Source organism: Petromyzon marinus, chromosome 49 (assembly GCF_048934315.1).
Source record: "Petromyzon marinus isolate PM22_M1 ecotype Great Lakes invasive population chromosome 49, UKy_Petmar_22M1.pri1.0, whole genome shotgun sequence".
Taxonomy (NCBI): Eukaryota; Metazoa; Chordata; class Hyperoartia; order Petromyzontiformes; family Petromyzontidae; genus Petromyzon; species Petromyzon marinus.
In genome coordinates, this window is record NC_133715.1 from 5932606 (window position 1) to 5953812 (window position 21207).

At 57.1% G+C, this 21207-nt stretch overlaps 1 protein-coding gene across 4 annotated transcripts in view; it reads right to left on the bottom strand.

Annotated features, from left to right (window-relative positions):
• LOC116952928 (glutamate receptor ionotropic, kainate 2) overlaps positions 1 to 21207 on the bottom strand; it is a 99468-nt gene that overhangs the window by 49391 nt on the left and 28870 nt on the right. For all 4 annotated transcript variants that reach the window (XM_076074632.1, XM_076074630.1, XM_076074631.1 and 1 more), the window contains 4 exons: positions 12824 to 12991; positions 9549 to 9806; positions 7017 to 7198; positions 4236 to 4289 (listed from right to left, as the gene is read on the bottom strand). In XM_076074632.1, the coding sequence (XP_075930747.1) occupies positions 4236 to 4289; positions 7017 to 7198; positions 9549 to 9806; positions 12824 to 12991 (662 nt within the window). The remainder of the gene's footprint in view (positions 1 to 4235; positions 4290 to 7016; positions 7199 to 9548; positions 9807 to 12823; positions 12992 to 21207) is intronic.

Genomic DNA, 21207 nt, shown 5'->3' on the forward strand with positions numbered 1-21207 from the left:
ACAAAGGCGGCCGGGCGTGGTGCTGGCCACCCACCCCCTCGTGTGCCGTGCCGGCCTTCAAAGATGCTACTCGCTAACAGCACTTGCCCCAATTGTCTGTTAAGGCTATACGGGGGATCTTTGTCCTTGTGTTTTTTTTGGGGGGGGGGCACAGAGGGGGCGAAGCAGTGAGGAGACAGAGGGGGAGGTGGGGAGGATATCGAGGGGGAGCAGGTCGAGATCGAGGGGGAGCAGGGGGCAGGTCGAGATGGAGGGGGAGCAGGAGGCAGGTCGAGGTGGAGGGCGAGCAGGGGGCAGGTCGAGGTGGAGGGGGAGCAGGGGGCAGGTCGAGGTGGAGGGTAGGACGATGAGTCTGCGCTGGGGGTGGAGACAGAGACAGGAGCAGTGGTCACTCAATGGGAGAGCCAGAATTGAGCTGACGTGAGATAGCCCCCTTACCCCAGCCTCTCCCTCCACACCTCGCCTCCCCTCCCCCCGCGTTCCGATGCTGAGATGCTGGGGAAGCAGCCAAGTTTAATCTGAGAGGTCATCACGGACTATGCCACTGACGCTATGACGACAGACGGACGATGACGATAATGAGGTTCGTACGTTGATGGACACACGCTAGTTGGAGATTGATGATGGTCAAAGTTGGATGGTGATGATACTGCTGGTGGTGATGGTGGTGATGTTGGTGATGACGGTGGTGATGGTGGTGATTATGGTGATGGTGGTGATGGTGGTGATGATTTACTCTCGTCTCCTGCCCTGGTCTCATCCTGGGTGTTGCGCTGGAACCTTCCTCGCAGCTGCTCTTGAATGTGTGGTTGTGTTGGTGGTTGTGTTGGTGGTTGTCTTGGTGGTTGCGTGTTTGTGGTTGTATGGTTCTGGGTGTGTGGTTGTGTGTTTGTGGTTGTGTGTTTGTGTGGTTGTGTTGGTAGTTGTGGTTGTGTGGTTCTGGGTTTGTGGTTGTGTTGGTGGCTGTGTGGTTCGGGCCGTGTGGTTGTGTGTTTGTGGTCGTGTCGGTGCAGTTGTGTGGTGGCATTCGGGCTAGGGCAGGGGTCGTCAATCTTTCAAAGTAGAAGACAATTTTTTTTGTCTTTGACCAAAATCATTCTCGAGCCGCACCCCACGCATAACTACTTGAACACAAACACAGCAGCAGGCATGCAGCAGATGACAACACACATTCTGACTGAATAAACTAAACAGATGACGGAATAAACTGCGTCTATTTAGGTTATTTACCGCTTTAGCTTTTCGTTAACAACACATGTTATTGTTGCCAAGACATTCCATAGTGACCCCCATTTCCCTATTTAATAAATTATTCTTAAGGTTAAATTACGTTCAAGGTTTTTTTTTCAACGGCTGCCCACAAAGGGAGCCAGCCAAAAAGAGCCGCAAGGGGTGGAAGCCAAAGAGCCGCAATTGGTGGAAGCCAAAGAGCCGCAATTGGTGGAAGCCAAAGAGCCACAATTGGTGGAAGCCAAAGAGCCGCAATTGGTGGAAGCCAAAGAGCCGCAATTGGTGGAAGCCAAAGAGCCGCAATTGGTGGAAGCCAAAGAGCCACAATTGGTGGAAGCCAAAGAGCCACAAGGAGTGGAAGCCAAAGAGCCACAATTAGTGGAAGCCAAAGAGCCACAAGGAGTGGAAGCCAAAGAGCCGCAAGGGGTGGAAGCCAAAGAGCCACAAGGGGTGGAAGCCAAAGAGCCACAAGGGGTGGAAGCCAAAGAGCCACAAGGAGTGGAAGCCAAAGAGCCACAAGGAGTGGAAGCCAAAGAGCCACAAGGAGTGGAAGCCAAAGAGCCGCAAGGAGTGGAAGCCAAAGAGCCGCAAGGAGTGGAAGCCAAAGAGCCACAAGGGGTGGAAGCCAAAGAGCCACAAGGAGTGGAAGCCAAAAGAGCCACAAGGAGTGGAAGCCAAAGAGCCACAAGGGGTGGAAGCCAAAGAGCCACAAGGAGTGGAAGCCAAAAGAGCCACAAGGAGTGGAAGCCAAAGAGCCACAAGGGGTGGAAGCCAAAGAGCCACAAGGGGTGGAAGCCAAAGAGCCACAAGGAGTGGAAGCCAAAGAGCCACAAGGAGTGGAAGCCAAAGAGCCACAAGGAGTGGAAGCCAAAAGAGCCACAAGGAGTGGAAGCCAAAGAGCCACAAGGGGTGGAAGCCAAAGAGCCGCAAGGAGTGGAAGCCAAAGAGCCACAAGGAGTGGAAGCCAAAGAGCCACAAGGAGTGGAAGCCAAAGAGCCACAAGGGGTGGAAGCCAAAGAGCCACAATTGGTGGAAGCCAAAGAGCCACAAGGAGTGGAAGCCAAAGAGCCGCAAGGAGTGGAAGCCAAAGAGCCGTCGCAAGCGGCCTCAGAGCCGCAGGTTTGCCGGCCCCTGGGTTCGTAGGGGGCGGTTGTGTAGCGCTCAGCTGCGCACTCGGCCACCCGGGTTGGATTCCCGCTCACTTCCAACACCCGGTGACGATTATCTGAACCGGTCCTGGGCCTCCCCTAGGTCTACTCAGCCTCAAATAAGTACCTGGCGCGGTGTGTAAACATCGCCACTGGGGAGACAAAGGCGGCCGGGCGTGGTGCCGTGTTGTGGTTGTGTTTTGAATTCGGAGGTCGATTTCGCTCGCAGCTAAAACACGGAGCGCGGTGAGGAGGGGGCAAGGGGGGGTGAGGCGAGTAGGGGGAGGGGGCAGGGTTCAGCTGCCCACTGAAGGGGGGACCTATGAAAAAGTGAGTCCGCGTGTGTGTCAGTATGCCCGGGTGCGGTCAAGGGATGGCTCCCTATTGCTCAACCACGTTATGTATGCCGATTTGGTAATAGCTGTTAATTCAGAGGAGGAGTCGGAGACGCTGCTGCTGAGACTGGAGCGTGCCACTAAGCCCCACCAAAACTAAGCACCTGCCTGGGTATTTTGTACCATCGGACACTCCACCCCCACAACTCCCAATCGGTGATGGGAGAGTTTCCCATACCTGGGCAGTGTGCTCATGACCGGCTCCAGTTTAACAGCAGAGGTCTCCTTTCGAATCAGTCGAGCGGCAATATCTTTTCATCGGTTGCGTAACGCTGTGTGGAAGCTACCTGGTCTGTCGCTCCGCACTAAGCTTCAGATCTTCTCGGCCACGGTCATTCCCTTGCGAAACGTGGACCCCCCTAATAGAACATCTTCGCCGGTTGGAAACATTTAGGGTAGCCTGCCTACGATCCATCCTGGGTTTAACCGGCTGGATTGTGTGAGGAGCTCACAAATCCTTGAAAGATCTGGGCAAGGTCCCATCGGTGAGCTCCTCCGGCAGGCAAGGCTGCGTTGGCTGGGTCATGTAGCCCACATGCCCAGCCACCGCATGCCGAAACAGCTTTTAGTCGGCCGGATCGAGGGGGCTAAACGGGCGCGGCACGGGCAAGAGAAGAGATGGAGTGATGTGGTACAGGAGGACGTGGAGCTCAGTAGACTTGCCGATGACTGGTACCAGCGGTGTCAAGATCGGCCTCTGTGGAGGAGGCTCGTGAAGGATGCTACTGGGCAGTTGGAGGCAGTCGCCCTCCAACAACAACGGAGGGCGGAGGAGCGACGCTCACAACAACGAGCGGAGCGCCGGGTGGCTAAAGCACAGCAGGTTGGCACAGTAGGAGGCACAGGTGGTGCATCAGCCAGTCATCTCAGTCATCTCAGTCAGTTGACCCGTGGCACCTGGGCCTGCCCCGTGACCTCCTGCCAGCGGGCGTTCGACACTTCACGTAGCCTCAAGGTGCACATGGCCTGGCACAAGCGTCGTGGTGACGTCACCGCCACTTAGTGGCGAATGGCGATTGTTGTTGTTTCAGCAGTTGTCCCTACACGGGACAACATTGCCTGTGTACATATGATGTACACGTATGTCTGTGTGCACGTGCGTGCGTGCGAGCGCGCGTGCTTGTGCTGCGCCATCCCACGCACACACGTGCACATGTGATGTACACGCGACGTACACGTGTGTGTGCGTGTGCGTGTGTGTGCGTGCGTGTGTTTGTGCTGCGCGCTGGATTTCCTGGCCCCGGATCAATTCGCGCATTCAATCAGCGAGGCCTTGAATCCCTGCCCCCCTTCCCTCCCGCCCACAGCCCCTCCCCTCCCACCAGCCCCCACCCCCCCTCTCTCCCAGTGGTGCTGACGAAGCCCCCGTTGCGCGTGTCGCGCTGCCCCGCGGGGGCTGACAAAGCACGCCCCCCCCCCCGATCCGGAGTACCCCCCCCCCCGGGTTCTCCCGACGCCGCACCAGCGTGGTGAAGATGTAGTGGTAGTACTCAGTCATCATCCCCATGGACAGCGCCTGGGGGGGGGGGGGACAGGAGAAGGGGGGGGGAGCAGTCAGTCGCACCGCCTCCTCGGCTGCAGCGGCGGTGTACAGGGAGGGGGGGGCGGTGGAGGATGGGGGGGGGGTCCGGAGTGATGTTGATGAATGAGATGATGTAACTGCGTGACGGGGGCTGGGGGGGGGTGGTGCGATGTGCGGTGATGGGGAGGGAGCAGATGAAAGAGTGTGGTGTGTGTGGGTATCGCCGTTATAGCGTCGTCGTCATCATCATCATTCGCTTAAGCAACCACCATCATCATCAGCAGCACCATCGTCATCATCATTCGCTTAAGCAACCACCATCATCATCATCAGCAGCGCCATCGTCATCATCATTCGCTTAAGCAACCACCATCATCATCAGCAGCGCCATCGTCATCATAATTCGCTTAAGCAACCACCATCATCATCAGCAGCACCATCGTTATCATCATTCGCTTAAGCAACCATCATCATCATCAGCAGCACCATCGTCATCATCTAGCATATAACATCGTTCGAGCACTCTAATAATGATGCGATCATCTAATACAAATCACACAATCATTAAGTTACAAATATCACCATCCTCACGATGAATTAACGTTATCCAAATCATCATTATACCCTAATCATCATCATCTTCCTAAATATCCAATAATTTTTTTTTAACTATATTGAATCATCACCTCTAATTCGCCCACATCGTCATCTTACACAAGATATACAACATCATGAAACCAATATTATGATTATCCAACCACCACCATCATCATCATAACCTGCTCATCATCCAACGATCACCATCTGAGTATAACTACAGTGGTGAGCCCAACGTGTCACCCTGCAGAGTTATCCGCTCATCGCTCTCGCAAAGAGAGAGACAGAGAGGGGACGACTCAGAGGCACCAGGTGGAGGAATCACAGACGAGCAGCAGCAGCTATGCAAGGCACTACCAACAATTTCCCAAGCTCTGCGGTCTTCGATATATTCATATGCTTACGTCAATTAACGTGTGTATATACGTGTGGCAGGAAACCCGAGCACCCGGAGAAAACCTACTCGTGCGAGGGGGTGACACTCGATCCCCGTACAGATGGAACAATTGGAGTCTACACTCAGCTTTACTGCCTTCTCCTGGCGAGCCAGGGCACGGCTCCTCATCGACGCCCCGCGGCGGAGGGAGTTTCGCAGCATCTCAGTGCAATCCACCAACCCTCGCTGCTGTCTCTCACAGTGCTGGGGTCACAGGTCACGTGCGAAGGCCACCACCGCCACGGCCGCTCAGCTAGATATTAGCCTCATCGCCATCATCACGAGGCGGTGCTCTGCAAATCTCACACCTCGTCTCTCTCCGGTAACGATGTGTGCTTGCTATCTCTCTCTATCGCTGTGTGGGGTGTTCATCATCTTATTTAAGCTTGTATCTAACCACCACCACCATCATCATCCAACCTATTTCATCATTCAACCATCCTCATCAATTATATCATCTATTCATCCAAACATTGTATTTCATTATCTAACAATTATCATCAATAATATGACCATTATCGACTTAACCATCATCATCCAATATATTTAATAATTTGACATTATCACCGCCACCATCTACTTATCATCCAATACATGTCGGCATCACCATACAGTCATAATATAACCTCAATCATCGCCGCCACGCCACCATCACCACCACCATCACCACGAGGCGATGTTCCCTCCTCTCATCTCCGTGCATCGCGCGAATCTCTGACTCTGAGCCCGCGTCGCGCTCCGGTAACGATGTGTGTTTTCTCTCCCCCCCCATGATCCATCTCTCTCTCTTCTCTCGCTCTCCCTCGCACTCTTGCTGTGCGGGGTATTCATCAGTGTCCTCTCTCGCTCGTCCTAACGTCTCCCCCGCGCTCTAAACCGGGACGAATTATTTACAGCGACTAATCCGCGGCGAAACGCGGCAGCGGCAGCGGCCCGCGCTGTCATCCGAGCGCCACCATCACGGTCCAACGATGGTGGCGGTGGTGATGGTGCTGCTGATGATGATGCTGCTGCTGATGATGATGATGGTGCTGGAACAATGATGGACAGACAGCCAAGAGCAGAAACAGGCGTCCGATGGGGGAGCGGCCGCCGCAGGCAGATGGAGCGGTGACAGCTGCGAGAGATGGCCTTTCATCCAGCAGTGGATTGATCATAGCTGATGATGATGTGGACGCCACTGGCTGATGAGCATCACGACCGTTGTTGCGGCTGACTCGTCCGTGCAGTCTCAGTCGGTGACGATGACTGCCGCGTGCCGGTTCCAATCGAAAGTGGCGTTCCGAGTGACGTGCCGGTGCACATTTTTTTTTTCAATCTGGACCGTGACGCCGGCACACGATGGGCAACTCTCGCGAACGGCGTCACAGGATCTTGAACGCGCCGGTCGTGTATTTATGGCTAACACGCAGACCGCAGTGATAGCCAGGGTGGCCGCGGGATTTCGAACCGGGAACCTCCGCAACAATGGGCGAACGCCCTGCCGCTGGGCCACCTCCCCATCACCGACTCGCTCCCTCACCGCCACCTCCCCATCACCGACTCGCTCCCTCACCGACTCACCCCGTCACCGCCACCTCCCCATCACCGACTCGCCCCATCACCGACTCGTCCCCATCACCGACTCGTCCCGTCACCGACTCGCCCCGTCACCGACTCGCCCCGTCACCCCCGCCATCGCCACGCACCTGCTTGAGGATCTCGGCCGCCGTGGTGTGGCTGCAGTCGAAGATGACGTGGAACTCCTTGGCGCGCTTCATCTCGCGCAGGAGCGGCCGCGCGTCCTTCGTGCCCGTGGGGAGCTGCCGGATCTTGAGGCGGATGCTGTAGCGCGACGGCGCCTTGATCAGCTCCTGTAGCCTGATGAGGCCTGGCAAGGGCGAACCAGCAGCCGCGGTAGCAGCAGGAGAACAACAACGATCGGTGTCGCGGTGAGCGCAATAAATTGCGATGATCGCGGTCCTAACGATCGGCATCATCGCTTGAACACTTAGGAAGCTTTCGCTACCGATATCGTCCATGACGCTGGGGTTTTTTGGGGGGTTAGATTGCGTAAATATATAAATGTGTCGTTAAACCCGCCACCACCCGACGCGGCGTTGAGGTTGCCGCTTTGCCGCCCTGGGGGACTCGCGAGCGTCGACTCGACTGCGGAGACGGAGATTTAAAAACAAACCCCCCTCCCACCCCCAGCGATAAAAGGGTCCCACCCTCAGGGTTCGCGGTGCGCGCTTCACGTGCCACGTGCTTCACGTGCCACGTGCTTCACGTGACACGTGAAGCACGTGGCACGGCGCGCGCTTCACGTGGCGCAGGGCATTGGTCACTTTCCAATCAATTGTGACATCTGGAACATCCCCCCACCGCCCCCCCCACCCCCCCGTGGCTTTATCCGCACGTGTGTGTTGATGGGGGGTTCTCGCTGTGGGAATCTGCACGCGCTTTATACTCTCCGCTAGTTTGATCACCCGTGTCTGTCCAGGGTCAGGGTTCTATCTCTTTATCATCAGAAGTATCATCATCGTCGTTGGCGGCGGCGGCATCGTCACCACGTAGTAGCGACGCACCGAATCGTCATAATCACCGGACAGTATTCATAATCGTGATCATGCATTCATCATCTTAAACGTAACCATCACTGCTGGGGCCGTCTCTAACAACAACTAAAAACGACAAACTCCCTTTGACCCCCCCCCGCATCGCCCCCCACTCCCTCGCCCCCCACTCCCTCGCCCCCAACCCCCTCGCCCCCCACTCCCTCGCCCCCCATTCCCTCGCCCCCAACCCCCTCGCCCCCCACACCCTCGCCCCCCACACCTTCGCCCCCCACACCCTCGCCCCCAATTCCCTCGCCCCCCACTCCCCCGCCCCCCACACCTGAGCGCCCAGGAGACACGTGCTTGTTATTTATTTATTACTCAGCAGCAGCAGCGGTGGCGGTGGCGAAAATGGGAATTTTATTTTTAATCCAAATCGGATTGGTGGGTAGGGTCGCCATCCCGGGGGCCCTGCTAGCCGCGAGCCCCCCACAGTTCCACCGCAGCGCGGATTACAGCCCCCCCTCCCACCCACAACTCTCCCCCACCCTCCCTATCCCACACCGCCACCACCACCACAACCCCAGTGGCGTCCTCTGCGTGCCGTTGTGTCCTCGGCAAGTCTCATCTCATGGAGTGAAATCCGAGACGGCATTCGGGGGAGCTTCAGGCGCCCCCCTCCACAACCCCGCCACCACCCCCCCCCCCCACCACCACCCCCCCACCACCCCCCCCACCCCCCCCCCCCACCACCACCCCCGCCCCTCCCCCCATACAGCCCAGAAGGTTCACCCTACACTGGGACCCCCTTAGCATCATCATCAGCATCATCACCGTGGCTTATTTTAAACAATCATCAGTTTTGAATCAGTGTGTGTACTGCTGTAAACGTAGAAGACAAAGATCCCCCGTGTAGCCTTCACAGACTGTAGGGGCAAGTGCTGTTAGCGAGCACCTATGAAGGCCGGCACAACACACGAGGGAGTGGGTGGCCAGCACTACTCCCGGCCGCCTTTGTCTCCCCAGTGGCGATGTTTACCCACCGCACCAGGTACTCATTTGTGGCCGAGTCGACCTAGGCGCGGCCCCGGACCGGTTCAGATAATCGTCACCGGTGTTGGTATCCGTGATCGGGAAACGAACTCGGTTCGCCGCGATCGTAGTGCAGCGCGCTAACCACTACGCTACCGCTCCCCACGATCCCCGTACGAACGCTGCTTAGTACACAACTCAGCATTGCGCTTTTGCTGCTGCTGCTGCTGCTGAAGGACGTGGACACGAAACAAGGGCTCGGACATCGCGTGGATTGGACAACACACACGCGCACGCTGGCGACGTCACAATCACTGAAGTCGTCCTCCTGCAGTGGAAAATCGCGAGCGTCCAATTTCTCACGCCGTCTCCCGTGTCCCCCCCCCCCCCCGGTATCTACCCCCCCACTTCCCCTCCCTCTCGTACCTGCTGCTGTAGTTACACACGAATCCATCTCCTACCGGGGGGGGGGGGGGAGGTAGGGTGGGGATATCCCCGTGCGCCACTCCGTCAGTCCAATACCCCTCCCCAGTGGTGTCTCCTTCCGGCTCCCCCCCCGCAACACCTCCCCTTGCCCCCCACGCCCCACCTCCCCCCCCCCGCAACATCTCCCCTTGCCCCCCACGCCCCACCTCCCCCCCTCGCGCGTACCGGTGCTGTCCTGGTAGACGACGGTGACGAGGCGCCAGTGGAAGTGCTGCACCAGCTCGAGAATGGCGCGCGACAGGGACGCGTACTCGGGGTGGAGGTTGGCGTAGAAGGCGTCGCGCGAGCGCGCCACGTGCTGCTTCCACGCGCTCTGCACGTGCGGCACCTCGAGGGCGCTGCAGATCGACTGCACCGAGTTGGCCGACGAGACGTGCGGCGGGCCGAAGATGGAGGCGACGCCGAGGGACAGCTGGTCGCAGGCTGTGGGGGGCGGGGAGACACGGGGGGAGACACGGGGGGGGGGGAGACACGGGGGGTAACACGGGGGAGACACGGGGGAGTGACACGGGGGAGACACGGGGGGGGGAGACACGGGGGGAGACACGGGGGAGACACGGGGGAGACACGGGGGGAGATACGGGGGAGACACGGGGGAGTGACACGGGGGAAAACACGGTGGGGGAGACGGGGGAGACACGGGGGGAGACACGGGGGAGACACGGGGGAGACACGGGGGAGTGACACGGGAGAAAACACGGTGGGGGAGACGGGGGAGACACGGGGGAAGACACGGGGGAGACACGGGGGAGTGACATGGGTGGAAACACGGGGGAGACACGGGGGAGTGACACGGGGGAAAACACGATGGGGGACACGGGAGGAAACACGGGGGGAGACACGGGGGAAACACGGAGTGAGACACGAGGGAGATACGGGTAAAAGACATGGGGGGGAGACACGGGGCAGACACGGGGGGAGACACGGGGGAGACACGGGGGGAGATACGAGGAGATACGGGTAAAAGACACGGGGGGAGACACGGGGAGAGACACGGGGGAGACACGGGGGGAGACACGGGGGGAGACACGGTAGAACGAGAGAGGAGGAGGATTTCTCCACGACTCTGCCTGTTGCCTGTTGATGCCGGTTGTAATTATCGGTGCAGCGTCACACTCGAATAGTAAATGTTGTCGGTTTACTCTCCGACACACCACCGGTGTTGCTGTACTCGTAACCAATTGGCACTTTCTGTTTACGTGTCAAACCTTACTAATTGGCTGTGTCGGGTGGTGGCGGGTTTAACGACACATTAATATTTACGCGATCTCTCGTGGCGGTGAATTGGTGGGTGGGGGGCGGTGTGGGGGGGGGGATGAGAGGGTGGGGGGGGGACGAGTGGGTTAGGGAACACGCGTAACTCGGAGTCATCGTGAGTGAGGTGGGAGCAGGCACGTGTGTATCCCCCCCCCCCCACTCGCATGTGTGCTGTTTACTCCCAGCTGCTCCGGTTTCCTCACACACACACGCACACACACGTGTGAGCACACTCATTGATGTGGGACATCACATCGTAATATATAGAGGACCGCACAGCGTAGGCAATTGGCTGCTGCTGCCTTCTCGCTCGACTGTGGTTTCCTCCTCACTGGCGCCTCTGAGTCGTCCTCTGCCTCTGAGTCGTCCTCTGCCTCTGAGTCGTCCTCTCTCTGCGCGAGCGAGCATCGGACGCCGTGCATCGGCGGTGTCGCGCTACGAGTTGACGTCGTTGTTGTAAAAAACATCACAGGGGGGTGGGGGCAGGGGGCGGACGAACGGACGAGGGAGGAGGGGGGAGTATTTGATCCGTCCAGCCAAGGTCGAAAGGTCATCCAGACACCGCAGCAATCTGCCAGTAGGTGGCGATGTTGCTGGGTGGCCCAGATTGGGGCACCCCCAGTGGCAGCTGTCCCTGTGCATCAGTCTGCTGGTCGGGGGCATTGTTGCTGGGTGGTCTAGCCTAGGGCACCCCCAGTGGCAGCTGTCCCTGTGCATCAGTCTGCTGGCCTAGAATGGAGGAGGATGTGGAGGAGAAGTGGAGCCACGAGTAGCGAGCAGTGGGAAGTTGGAGGGGAGAGGGAGAGGAGGGAGATGTGGAGAGTGGGAGGGAGGGAGTGATTCGGTCAGATGCGAGGGGGGGGGGGAGAGGAACGGAGCGAGAGTGCTCAGCCAGGAGGAGGAGGCTGCCTCGTGGATTGTCGGGCTGATTAGAGAGCGCCGCGAAAGGAAGTCCACTGTGGAGATGGAGCGACACGGATCGCCCCGTGTGCTGGACGCTCGTGCGGTGGTGATGGCTGGCGAGGCTGCTGCTCCTGCCGCTGTTGCCCACGCGGTCAAGTCGAGTGATTTGTGTGAACGTCCGAGGCTCTGAAGCCCACGGCTCTCGGCTCAATGGGGAAACAACGCGTGAGGAATCCTGATAGCCCCCCCCCCGCCCGCCGCCTCCCTTCCTCCACCGCCCTCCCAACCATTGCCCCCCCCCCTCACCACAAGCCCCCACCCTCCCGTCTCGGGCGAAATTGCGATGGAGATTATTTTAGAACTCGCGGTTTTAATCTCGATTATTGGAGCCTGTGTTTGGGGTCCAAGCTTAACCACCGTCCCCTCCCCCGCCACCCCCCCTCCCCCTTCAAACCCCCCCGCCCCAACCCCCCATCCACCCTCCCCCGCCCCTCCTCATCAACGCTCCCAGCATCTGCTGCCATCATCATCCGCAGCACCGCCCGACGCGCGCCTCCACAGCACTTCCCCCCACTCCCCATCTCCTCCACGTGATCCCCCATCTCCTCCACGTGATCCCCCCATCTCCTCCACGTGATCCCCCATCTCCTCCACGTGATCCCCCATCTCCTCCACGTGATCCCCCATCTCCACGTGATCCCCCATCTCCTCCACATGATCCTCCATCTCTTCCACATGATCCCCCATCTCCTCCACATGATCCCCCATCTCCTCCACATGATCCCCCATCTCCTCCACATGATCCCCCATCTCCTGCACGTGATCCCCCATCTCCTCCACGTGATCCCCCATCTCCTCCACGTGATCCCCCATCTCCTCCACGTGATCCCCCATCTCCTCCACATGATCCCCCATCTCCTCCATAAGATCCCCCATCTCCTCCACATGATCCCCCATCTACTCCATAAGATCCCACATGTCCCGCGTCCCCCTGTTCCCCCATCTCCCTTTCTCCCCCCCCTACTCCCGCTTTTCCCTCCTGCTGCTCCCTATCTCCGTCTCTGATCCTGCTCCCCCTCCTCCAGAATCCCCTCTCCCCTTGCTCCTCATCTCCTCCCCCTCCCCTCCCCCTGACATGCTCCCCAATCCCCTCCCCCCTGCTCGCCCTCACTTCTCGCCCTATCCCGCCACCCCATCTCTCCCACTCCTCCTGCTCCGCACTTCTCTTCATCCCTCTGCTCCCCCCTGCTCCCCCCTGCCCCGCCCCCCACCCCGCGCACCCTTGCGTGACGCCTCGAAGCTGTCGAAGACGTTGATGCGCTGGATGTCGTAGGTGAGCGTCGTGTTGGGCAGCAGGGAGCGGTTGCGGTTGATGGAGTTGACGGCGAACTTGAAGGCGAGCTCCTCGGCACCCGACGGGCCCCCCTCCACCACCTCGAATATCCCTCCTGGAGGGGGGGGGGCGGCAGGGTGGGGCACGAACACAAAGGTCACCCGTATAGCCTTTAACAGACCGTTGGGGCAAGTGCTGTTAGCGAGCAACTATGAAGGCCGGCACGGCGCACGAGGGGGTGGGTGGTCAGCACCACGCCCGACCGCCTTTGTCTCCCCAGCGGCGATGTTTACATCAACCGCACCAGGTGCTCATTTGAGGCTGAGTCGACCTAGCGGAGGCCCAGGACAGGTTCAGATAATCGTCACCGGTGTTGGCCGTGAGCGGGAATCGGGTCACGCACGCAAAGACACACACGCACGCAAAGACCCATAAATAGTCTCACAGAGACCTATAGCCTCACAGAGACCTGTAGACTCGCGGAGATCGATACACTCTGATGGAGATCGATTATACTCACACCGGGGACCCATCGACTCGCACGTGGAGGCGACGGCCGCCTCTCTCCATGAAATGCGTAGAGCCCCTTGCATTGCAGTGTACATCGGCAGGATTCTCTATCGAATGTAAATGCATTGCCCAACTTAATCGGTGTCGGCACGTGGAAGACGGGGGGGAAATGAGGGAGGGGGCTGGGTGGGGGGGCTCCCCAGCCCCTCGTGCAGGGTGGGGGGCTGGGCTGGTTGAGAGTTATTGGTGGCGCTAATGAATGATCGCGCTAATGAATGATCGCGATCGTAGCGCGGCCTGCACCGCGCACGGGAGACGGACGAGCGGACAGGCGAGTGGGCAGAGGAGCAACGCTGGGTCTGACACCACTGGCAAACGCACTCACTGGGGCCAGCAGACTGACACTCAAGCGCACGGACCGAGTGACATTCGCACTGACACACACACAGACACAACAACAACAACCGCCATTCGCCACTAAGTGGCGGTGACGTCACCACGACGCTTGTGCCAGGCTATGTGCACCCTGAGGCCACGTGGAGTGTCGAACGCCCGCTGGCAGGAGGTCACGGGGCAGACCCAGGTGCCACGGGTCGACTGACTGAGATGACTGGCTGATGCACCACCTGTGCCCCCTACTGTGCCAACCTGCTGTGCTTTAGCCACCCGGCGCTCCGCTCGTTGGTGTGAGCGTCGCTCCTCCGCCCTCCGTTGTTGTTGGAGGGCGACTACCTCCAACTGCCCAGTAGCGTCCTTCACGAGCCTCCTCCACAGAGGCCGATCTTGACACCGCTGGTACCAGTCATCGGCAAGTCCAATCAGCTCCACGTCCTCCTGTACCACATCACTCCATCTCTTCTCTAGCCCGTGCCGCGCCCGCCTAGCCCCCTCAATCCGGCCGAACAAAAGCTGTTTCGGCATGCGGTGGCAGGGCATGCGGGCTACATGACACAGCCATCGCAGCCTTCCCCGCCGGAGGAGCTCACCGATGGGACCTTGCCCAGATCTTTCAAGGATTTGTGAGCTCCTCACACAATCCAGTCTGGTTAAACCCAGGATGGATCGTAGGCAGGCCAGCCTAAATGTTTCTAACCGGCGAAGATGCTCCATTAGGGGGGTCCACGTTTCGCAAGCGTAGAGAAGGGAGGGAATGACCATGGCCGAGAAGACCTGAAGCTTCATGCGGAGCGGCAGACCAGGTAGCTTTCACACAGCGTTACGCAACCGATGAAAATATATTGCCGCTCGACTGATTCGGAGTGAGACCTCTGCTGTTAAACTGGAGCCAGTCATAAGCACACTGCCCAGGTATGGGAAACTCTCCACTCTCTCCACAACTGCCCCATCACCGATTGGGAGTTGTGGGGGTGGAGCGTCCGATGGTACAAAATACCCAGGCAGGTGCTTAGTTTTGGTGGGGCTGATGGTAAGGCCCCACCTCTTAGTGGCACGCTCCAGTCTCAGCAGCAGCATCTCCAACTCCTCCTCTGAATGAGCAGCTATTACCAAATCATCGGCATACATAACGTGGTTGAGCAATAGGGAGCCATCCCTTGACCGCACCTGGGCATCGATCAGCCTCCCATTATATCTGTACCAAATGGAGATTACCCCGGTACAGCAATTGAAGGCTTCACGAACTACGTGGTCAAAATAGATGTTAAATAATGTGAGAGCCAGAGGACATCCCTGTCGCACCCCAAGGTGTACAGGGAATGGCTCTGACTCTCGGCCACGTAGTTTTACCCGGGCCCGCTCACCATCATGAAGGTCCTTAATGATCATGAGCAGAGGGTCAGGGACTCCAAAAGCACGAAGAGCAATCCAGAGCCCAGGCCTACTGATGGTATCATAGGCCTTGAACAGGTCAATAAAGCAGAGATGTAGGTCTTGTTGGAATTCTCTACACCTCTGCTGTAGCAGCGGACAGAAAATATGGCATCTGTGCAGGACCACCCTTTCCTGAAACCGCATTGGGGCTCCGCAAGCCTCTCCTCAGCGTGCCTGGCAAGGCAATGTTGAATCATCCTTGCCAGGACCTTTCCCGGCACATTGAGGAGTGAGATGCCCCTGTAGTTGTTACAGTCTGTGCGGTCCCCCTTCTTAAAGAGGGGGACCACCAGGGCATCCTTCCAATCCTGCGGAACCCGTCCAGTGGTCCAAATTGTTGTTATGATGTCACATAGGGCAGTCTGTGCACAAACGCCACCCTCCCTCAGCATGTCGCTTGGGAGATCGTCTCTACCCGGTGCCTTTCCTGGTCTCAGACTCCGGATCGCCTTCAGTACTTCCTTAACAGATGGCACCTCAGCCAACCACTCACAAGGGGTGACTTCTTCCAATATTTGAGGCACTGCAGCCTCAGCAGGGTCATCCCCACTTTGTGCCACGATGTTTTCCTGGCTGAGGGATTTCCCCTCCCCCAGTACCTCACAGAAATGCTCAGCAAATCTGCAAACCTGTTCCTGGGGGTTAGAGATTGGATCACCGTTTTTCCCCTAATGATGGTAATAGGTCTGGCGCTGCAGGTTACTTTTTTGATGGAGTTAAATAGAGATTTGTGATCGCGGGCCACTGAGGCAGACTCCATCTCCTCAGCAACCCGCGACCACCACCCATCCTTGCAGCGCCTCACGGCTCTACGAACCTCCGAGCGAAGGCTGCGGTAAGCCTCCACATTCTCTGACGTGGGATTCTGTAGCCGATGACAGTGGGCCTGTCGCTTTTTCTCAACCATCCTGAACACCTCCTCTGTCAGCCAGGGCCTCTGGGGAGGTCTGGACCGCGTACCCAAAGCAGCCATTGCAGCTGCATGAGTAACAGTCCTAAACCTCGCCCATTTACCCTCGACATCAGGAGGAGTCGGGGACGATGTCAACCCCAGCCGCAAGCGATGATGAAATTCTCGCTTGCAACTTTCATCAGATAACTGAGACCAGGCCACTTTAGGTTGGAATGGGGTCCTGGGTATACACCCACCACCGGAGTGGAAGAATGGCAGGCGTATCTTACAGATGACTAGTCGATGGTCAGAGGGCAGATCAGTTCCACGGTAGGTCCTGGTGTCAAGGACATGGGCTCGCATCCGCTCACATACTCACACTCACACACACACAGACACTCATACTGACACAAAGACACTCACACTGACACACACACTGACAAACACACTGACACAACAAAGATAAAGATCTCCCGTAGAGCCTTAGACTGTAGGGGCAAGTGCTGTTAGCGAGCACCTATGAAGGCCGGAACGGTACACGAGGGGGTGGGTGGCCAACACCACGCCCGACCGCCTTTGTCTCCCCAGTGGCAATGTTTTTTTTTATCCACCGCACCAGGAACACTGACACACACACACTGACAGACACTCACACTGACACACACACACTCACACTGACACACACACTCACACTGACACACACACATACACTGACATTGACACACACTGACACACTCACACTGACACTAATTGGCCTCGCGATGTCGCCACGCAGCAGAGAACCGGGCCCCCTCCCCGTGCACCCCCCCTCCTCCCCCTCCCCCCTCATCGCGACCCCCCCCCCCCCCACACACACACACCTGTCCCCCCCCCCCTCTCCTCCACCACCCCCTCCAACCCCCACCCGTAGGGACAATGACCGCTGGGACCCACACGGCCGCTGAGCGACGCTAATGAGAGACCCCCCCCGCCCCCCCCCCGGGGAAGCAGGCGGGGGAGGGACATGGGGGAGGGAGTTGAGTGGGAGTCGGGGCTGTGGTGCATCACGCGCCGTGGGGTTGCACGCAGCGACATCAAGGACGCGACAGCGCAAGGCGGCACGCAGCGAGTGCACGCGAACTCTACACCACAGCGCACACGCAAATACACACGCGTACACAACGCAATACACGGAAGTGCGTAATATATCTCAAACACACACACACAACTGTGCACGCGCGCGCGCATGCACGCACGCCACAACAACTCGTCACTAAGTGGCGGCAGACGTCACCACGGCGCTTGTGCCAGGCCTAGGTGCACTTTGAGGCCACGTGAAGCATCGAAGGCTCGCTGCTGACGGGAGGTCGCGAGACAGACCCAGGTGACGTGGGCTGAGTGACCGAGACGACTGGCAGATCCACCGACTGTGCCCCACGCACCGCGTCGCTCCTCCACCCTCCGCTGTTGTTGGAGGGCGACTGCCCCCAACTGCCCATTGGCGGTCCTTCACGAGCCTCCTCAATCGAAGCCGATCTTGACACCACTAAGGTGCACGTACTTCTGTACCACATCAGCCCATCTCTTCTCCGGCCCGTGCCCGTTTAGCCCCCTCTATCCGGCCAAACAGAAGCTGGTTGGGCATGCGGTGGCTGGGCATGCGGGTGACATGACCCCCCAGCCAACGCAGCCTCCTCGCCTGCTGGAGGAGCTCACTGACGGGACTGTGTCCAGATCTTTGACGGATACATTGTAGGTAGGTCAACCTGATCATTTATAACCGGCGCAAATGTTCATCCAGAAGGGTCCACGTCTACACCCGCATAGAGAAGGGAGGGAGGGTATAACTGCGTCTGAGAAGACCCGGAGCTTCGTATGGAGCGAAAGACCAGGTAGCTTCCACACAACGTTACGCAAACTGATGCAAAGACAATGCCCGCTCCACCGATTCGGAGTGAGACCTCTGCCTGCATTCTGGAACCGGTCATAAGCAACACTGCCCAGGTTTGGAAACTTCTCCACTCTCTCGGCAACTTCTCCACTCTCTCGGCAACTTCTCCACTCTCAACTTCTCCACTCTCTCGGTAACTTCTCCACTCTCTCGGCAACTTCTCCACTCTCAACTTCTCCACTCTCTCGGCAACTTCTCCACTCTCTCGGCAACTTCTCCACTCTCTCGGCAACTTCTCCACTCTCAACTTCTCCACTCTCTCGGCAACTTCTCCACTCTCTCGGCAACTTCTCCGCTCTCTCGGCAACTTCTCCGCTCTCTCGGCAACTTCTCCACTCTCTCGGTAACTTCTCCACTCTCTCGGTAACTTCTCCACTCTCTCGGCAACTTCTCCACTCTCTCGGCAACTTCTCCACTCTCTCGGCAACTTCTCTGCTCTCTCGGCAACTTCTCTACTCTCTCGGTAACTTCTCCACTCTCTCGGTAACTTCTCCACTCTCTCGGTAACTTCTCCACTCTCTCGGCAACTTCTCCACTCTCTCGGCAACTTCTCCACTCTCTCGGCAACTTCTCCGCTCTCTCGGCAACTTCTCCACTCTATCGACAACTTCTCCACTCTCTCGGCAACTTCTCCACTCTCTCGGCAACTTCTCCACTCTCTCGGCAACTTCTCCGCTCTCTCGGCTACTTCTCCGCTCTCTCGGCAACTTCTCCACTCTCAACTTCTCCACCCTCTCGGTAACTTCTCCACTCTCTCGGCAACTTCTCCACTCGCTCGGTAACTTCTCCACTCTCTCGGTAACTTCTCCACTCTCTCGGTAACTTCTCCTCTCTCTCGGCAACTTCTCCACTCTCAACTTCTCCACTCTCTCGGCAACTTCTCCACTCTCTCAGCAACTTCTCCACTCTCTCGGCAACTTCTCCACTCTCAACACAGTACACAACACAATACATCACACAGTACACAACACAGTGCATCGCACAGTACACAACACAGTGCATCATACAGTACACAACACAGTGCATCGCACAGTACACAACACAGTACACAACACAGTGCATCACACAGTACACAACACAGTGCATCACACAGTACACAACACAGTACATCGCACAGTACACAACACAGTGCATCACACAGTACACAACACAGTGCATCACACAGTACACAACACAGTGCATCGCACAGTACACAACACAGTACACAACACAGTACACAACACAGTGCATCACACAGCACACAACACAGTGCATCGCACAGTACACAACACAGTACACAATACAGTACACAACACAGTACACAATACAGTACACAGTACACAACACAGTACACAACACAGTGCATCGCACAGTACACAACACAGTACACAACACAGTGCATTAAACAGTACACAACACAGTACACAACACAGTGCATCGCACAGTACACAACACAGTACACAACACAGTACACAACACAGTGCATTACACAGTACACAACACAGTGCATCACACAGTACACAACACAGTACACAACACAGTACACAACACAGTACACAACACAGTGCATCACACAGTACACAACACAGTGCATCACACAGCACACAACAGAGTGCATCACACAGTACACAACAGAGTGCATCGCACAGTACACAACACAGTGCATCGCACAGTACCCAACACAGTACACAACACAGTGCATCGCACAGTACACAACACAGTGCATCGCACAGTACACAACACAGTGCATCACACAGTACACAATACAGTACACAACACAGTGCATCGCACAGTACCCAACACAGTACACAACACAGTGCATCACACAGTACACAACACAGTGCATCGCACAGTACACAACACAGTACACAACACAGTGCATCGCACAGTACCCAACACAGTACACAACACAGTGCATCACACAGTACACAACACAGTGCATCGCACAGTACACAACACAGTACACAACACAGTGCATCGCACAGTACACAACACAGTACACAACACAGTGCATCGCACAGTACACAACACGCATGACGCAATGCATCGCCATCAAATGCTGCACGAGAGACACATCGCACAACGATGCATCCCAGTGCATCAATAAGCCACTGCACACTGTGACGTAACAACACAATACATCATCATAAAACACGACACTAGACGTGAATTTAGTCCCATCATCGTAACACGAGGATACAATATGACAAAACGCATGGCGATGCATCATATTTCAACATTACACACGGAGGCGACACACGTTTTGTCATCACAATGCTTCGTGATAACACGACGTGACGCCAGACCAGCATCGCTTAGAGTGACACCATCACCGCCACCATCGTCATCACCATCGTCAAGATTGTCATCACCATCATTACCGCCACCACCATCGTCATCACCATCACCACCACCATCAACATCGTCATCACCATCATCACCACCACCACCACCACCATCGTCATCACCATCACCACCATCGTCACCATCACCACCATCGTCATCACCATCGTCACGACCATCATCACCACCACCATCGTCATCATCACCAGCACCATCGTCATTATCACCATCACCAGCACCACCACCATCAACATCATCACCACCATCGTCATCACCATCATCACCATCGTCACGACCATCATCACCACCACCATCGTCATTATCACCAGCACCACCACCATCGTCATCATCACCAGCACCATCGTCATCATGACCAGCACCACCACCATCGTCATCATCACCAGCACCACCACCATCGTCATTATCACCACCAGCACCACCACCGTCGTTATCATCACCAGCACCACCACCATCGACATCATCACCACCAGCACCACCACCATCGTCATCATCACCACCAGCACCACCACCATCGTCATCATCACCATCATCATCGTCATCACCACAACCATCGTCGTCATCATCATCACCACCATCGTCATCACCGCCACCATCGTCAAAATTATCATCACCATCACCACCACCATCAACATCGTCATCACCATCATCACCACCACCATCATCAACATCATCACCATCATTATCACCATAACCACCACGACCATCGTCATCATCACCAGCACCACCACCATCAACATCATCATCACCACCATCACCACCATCATCACCATCGTCACGACCATCATCACCACCACCATCGTCATCATCACCAGCACCACCTACATCG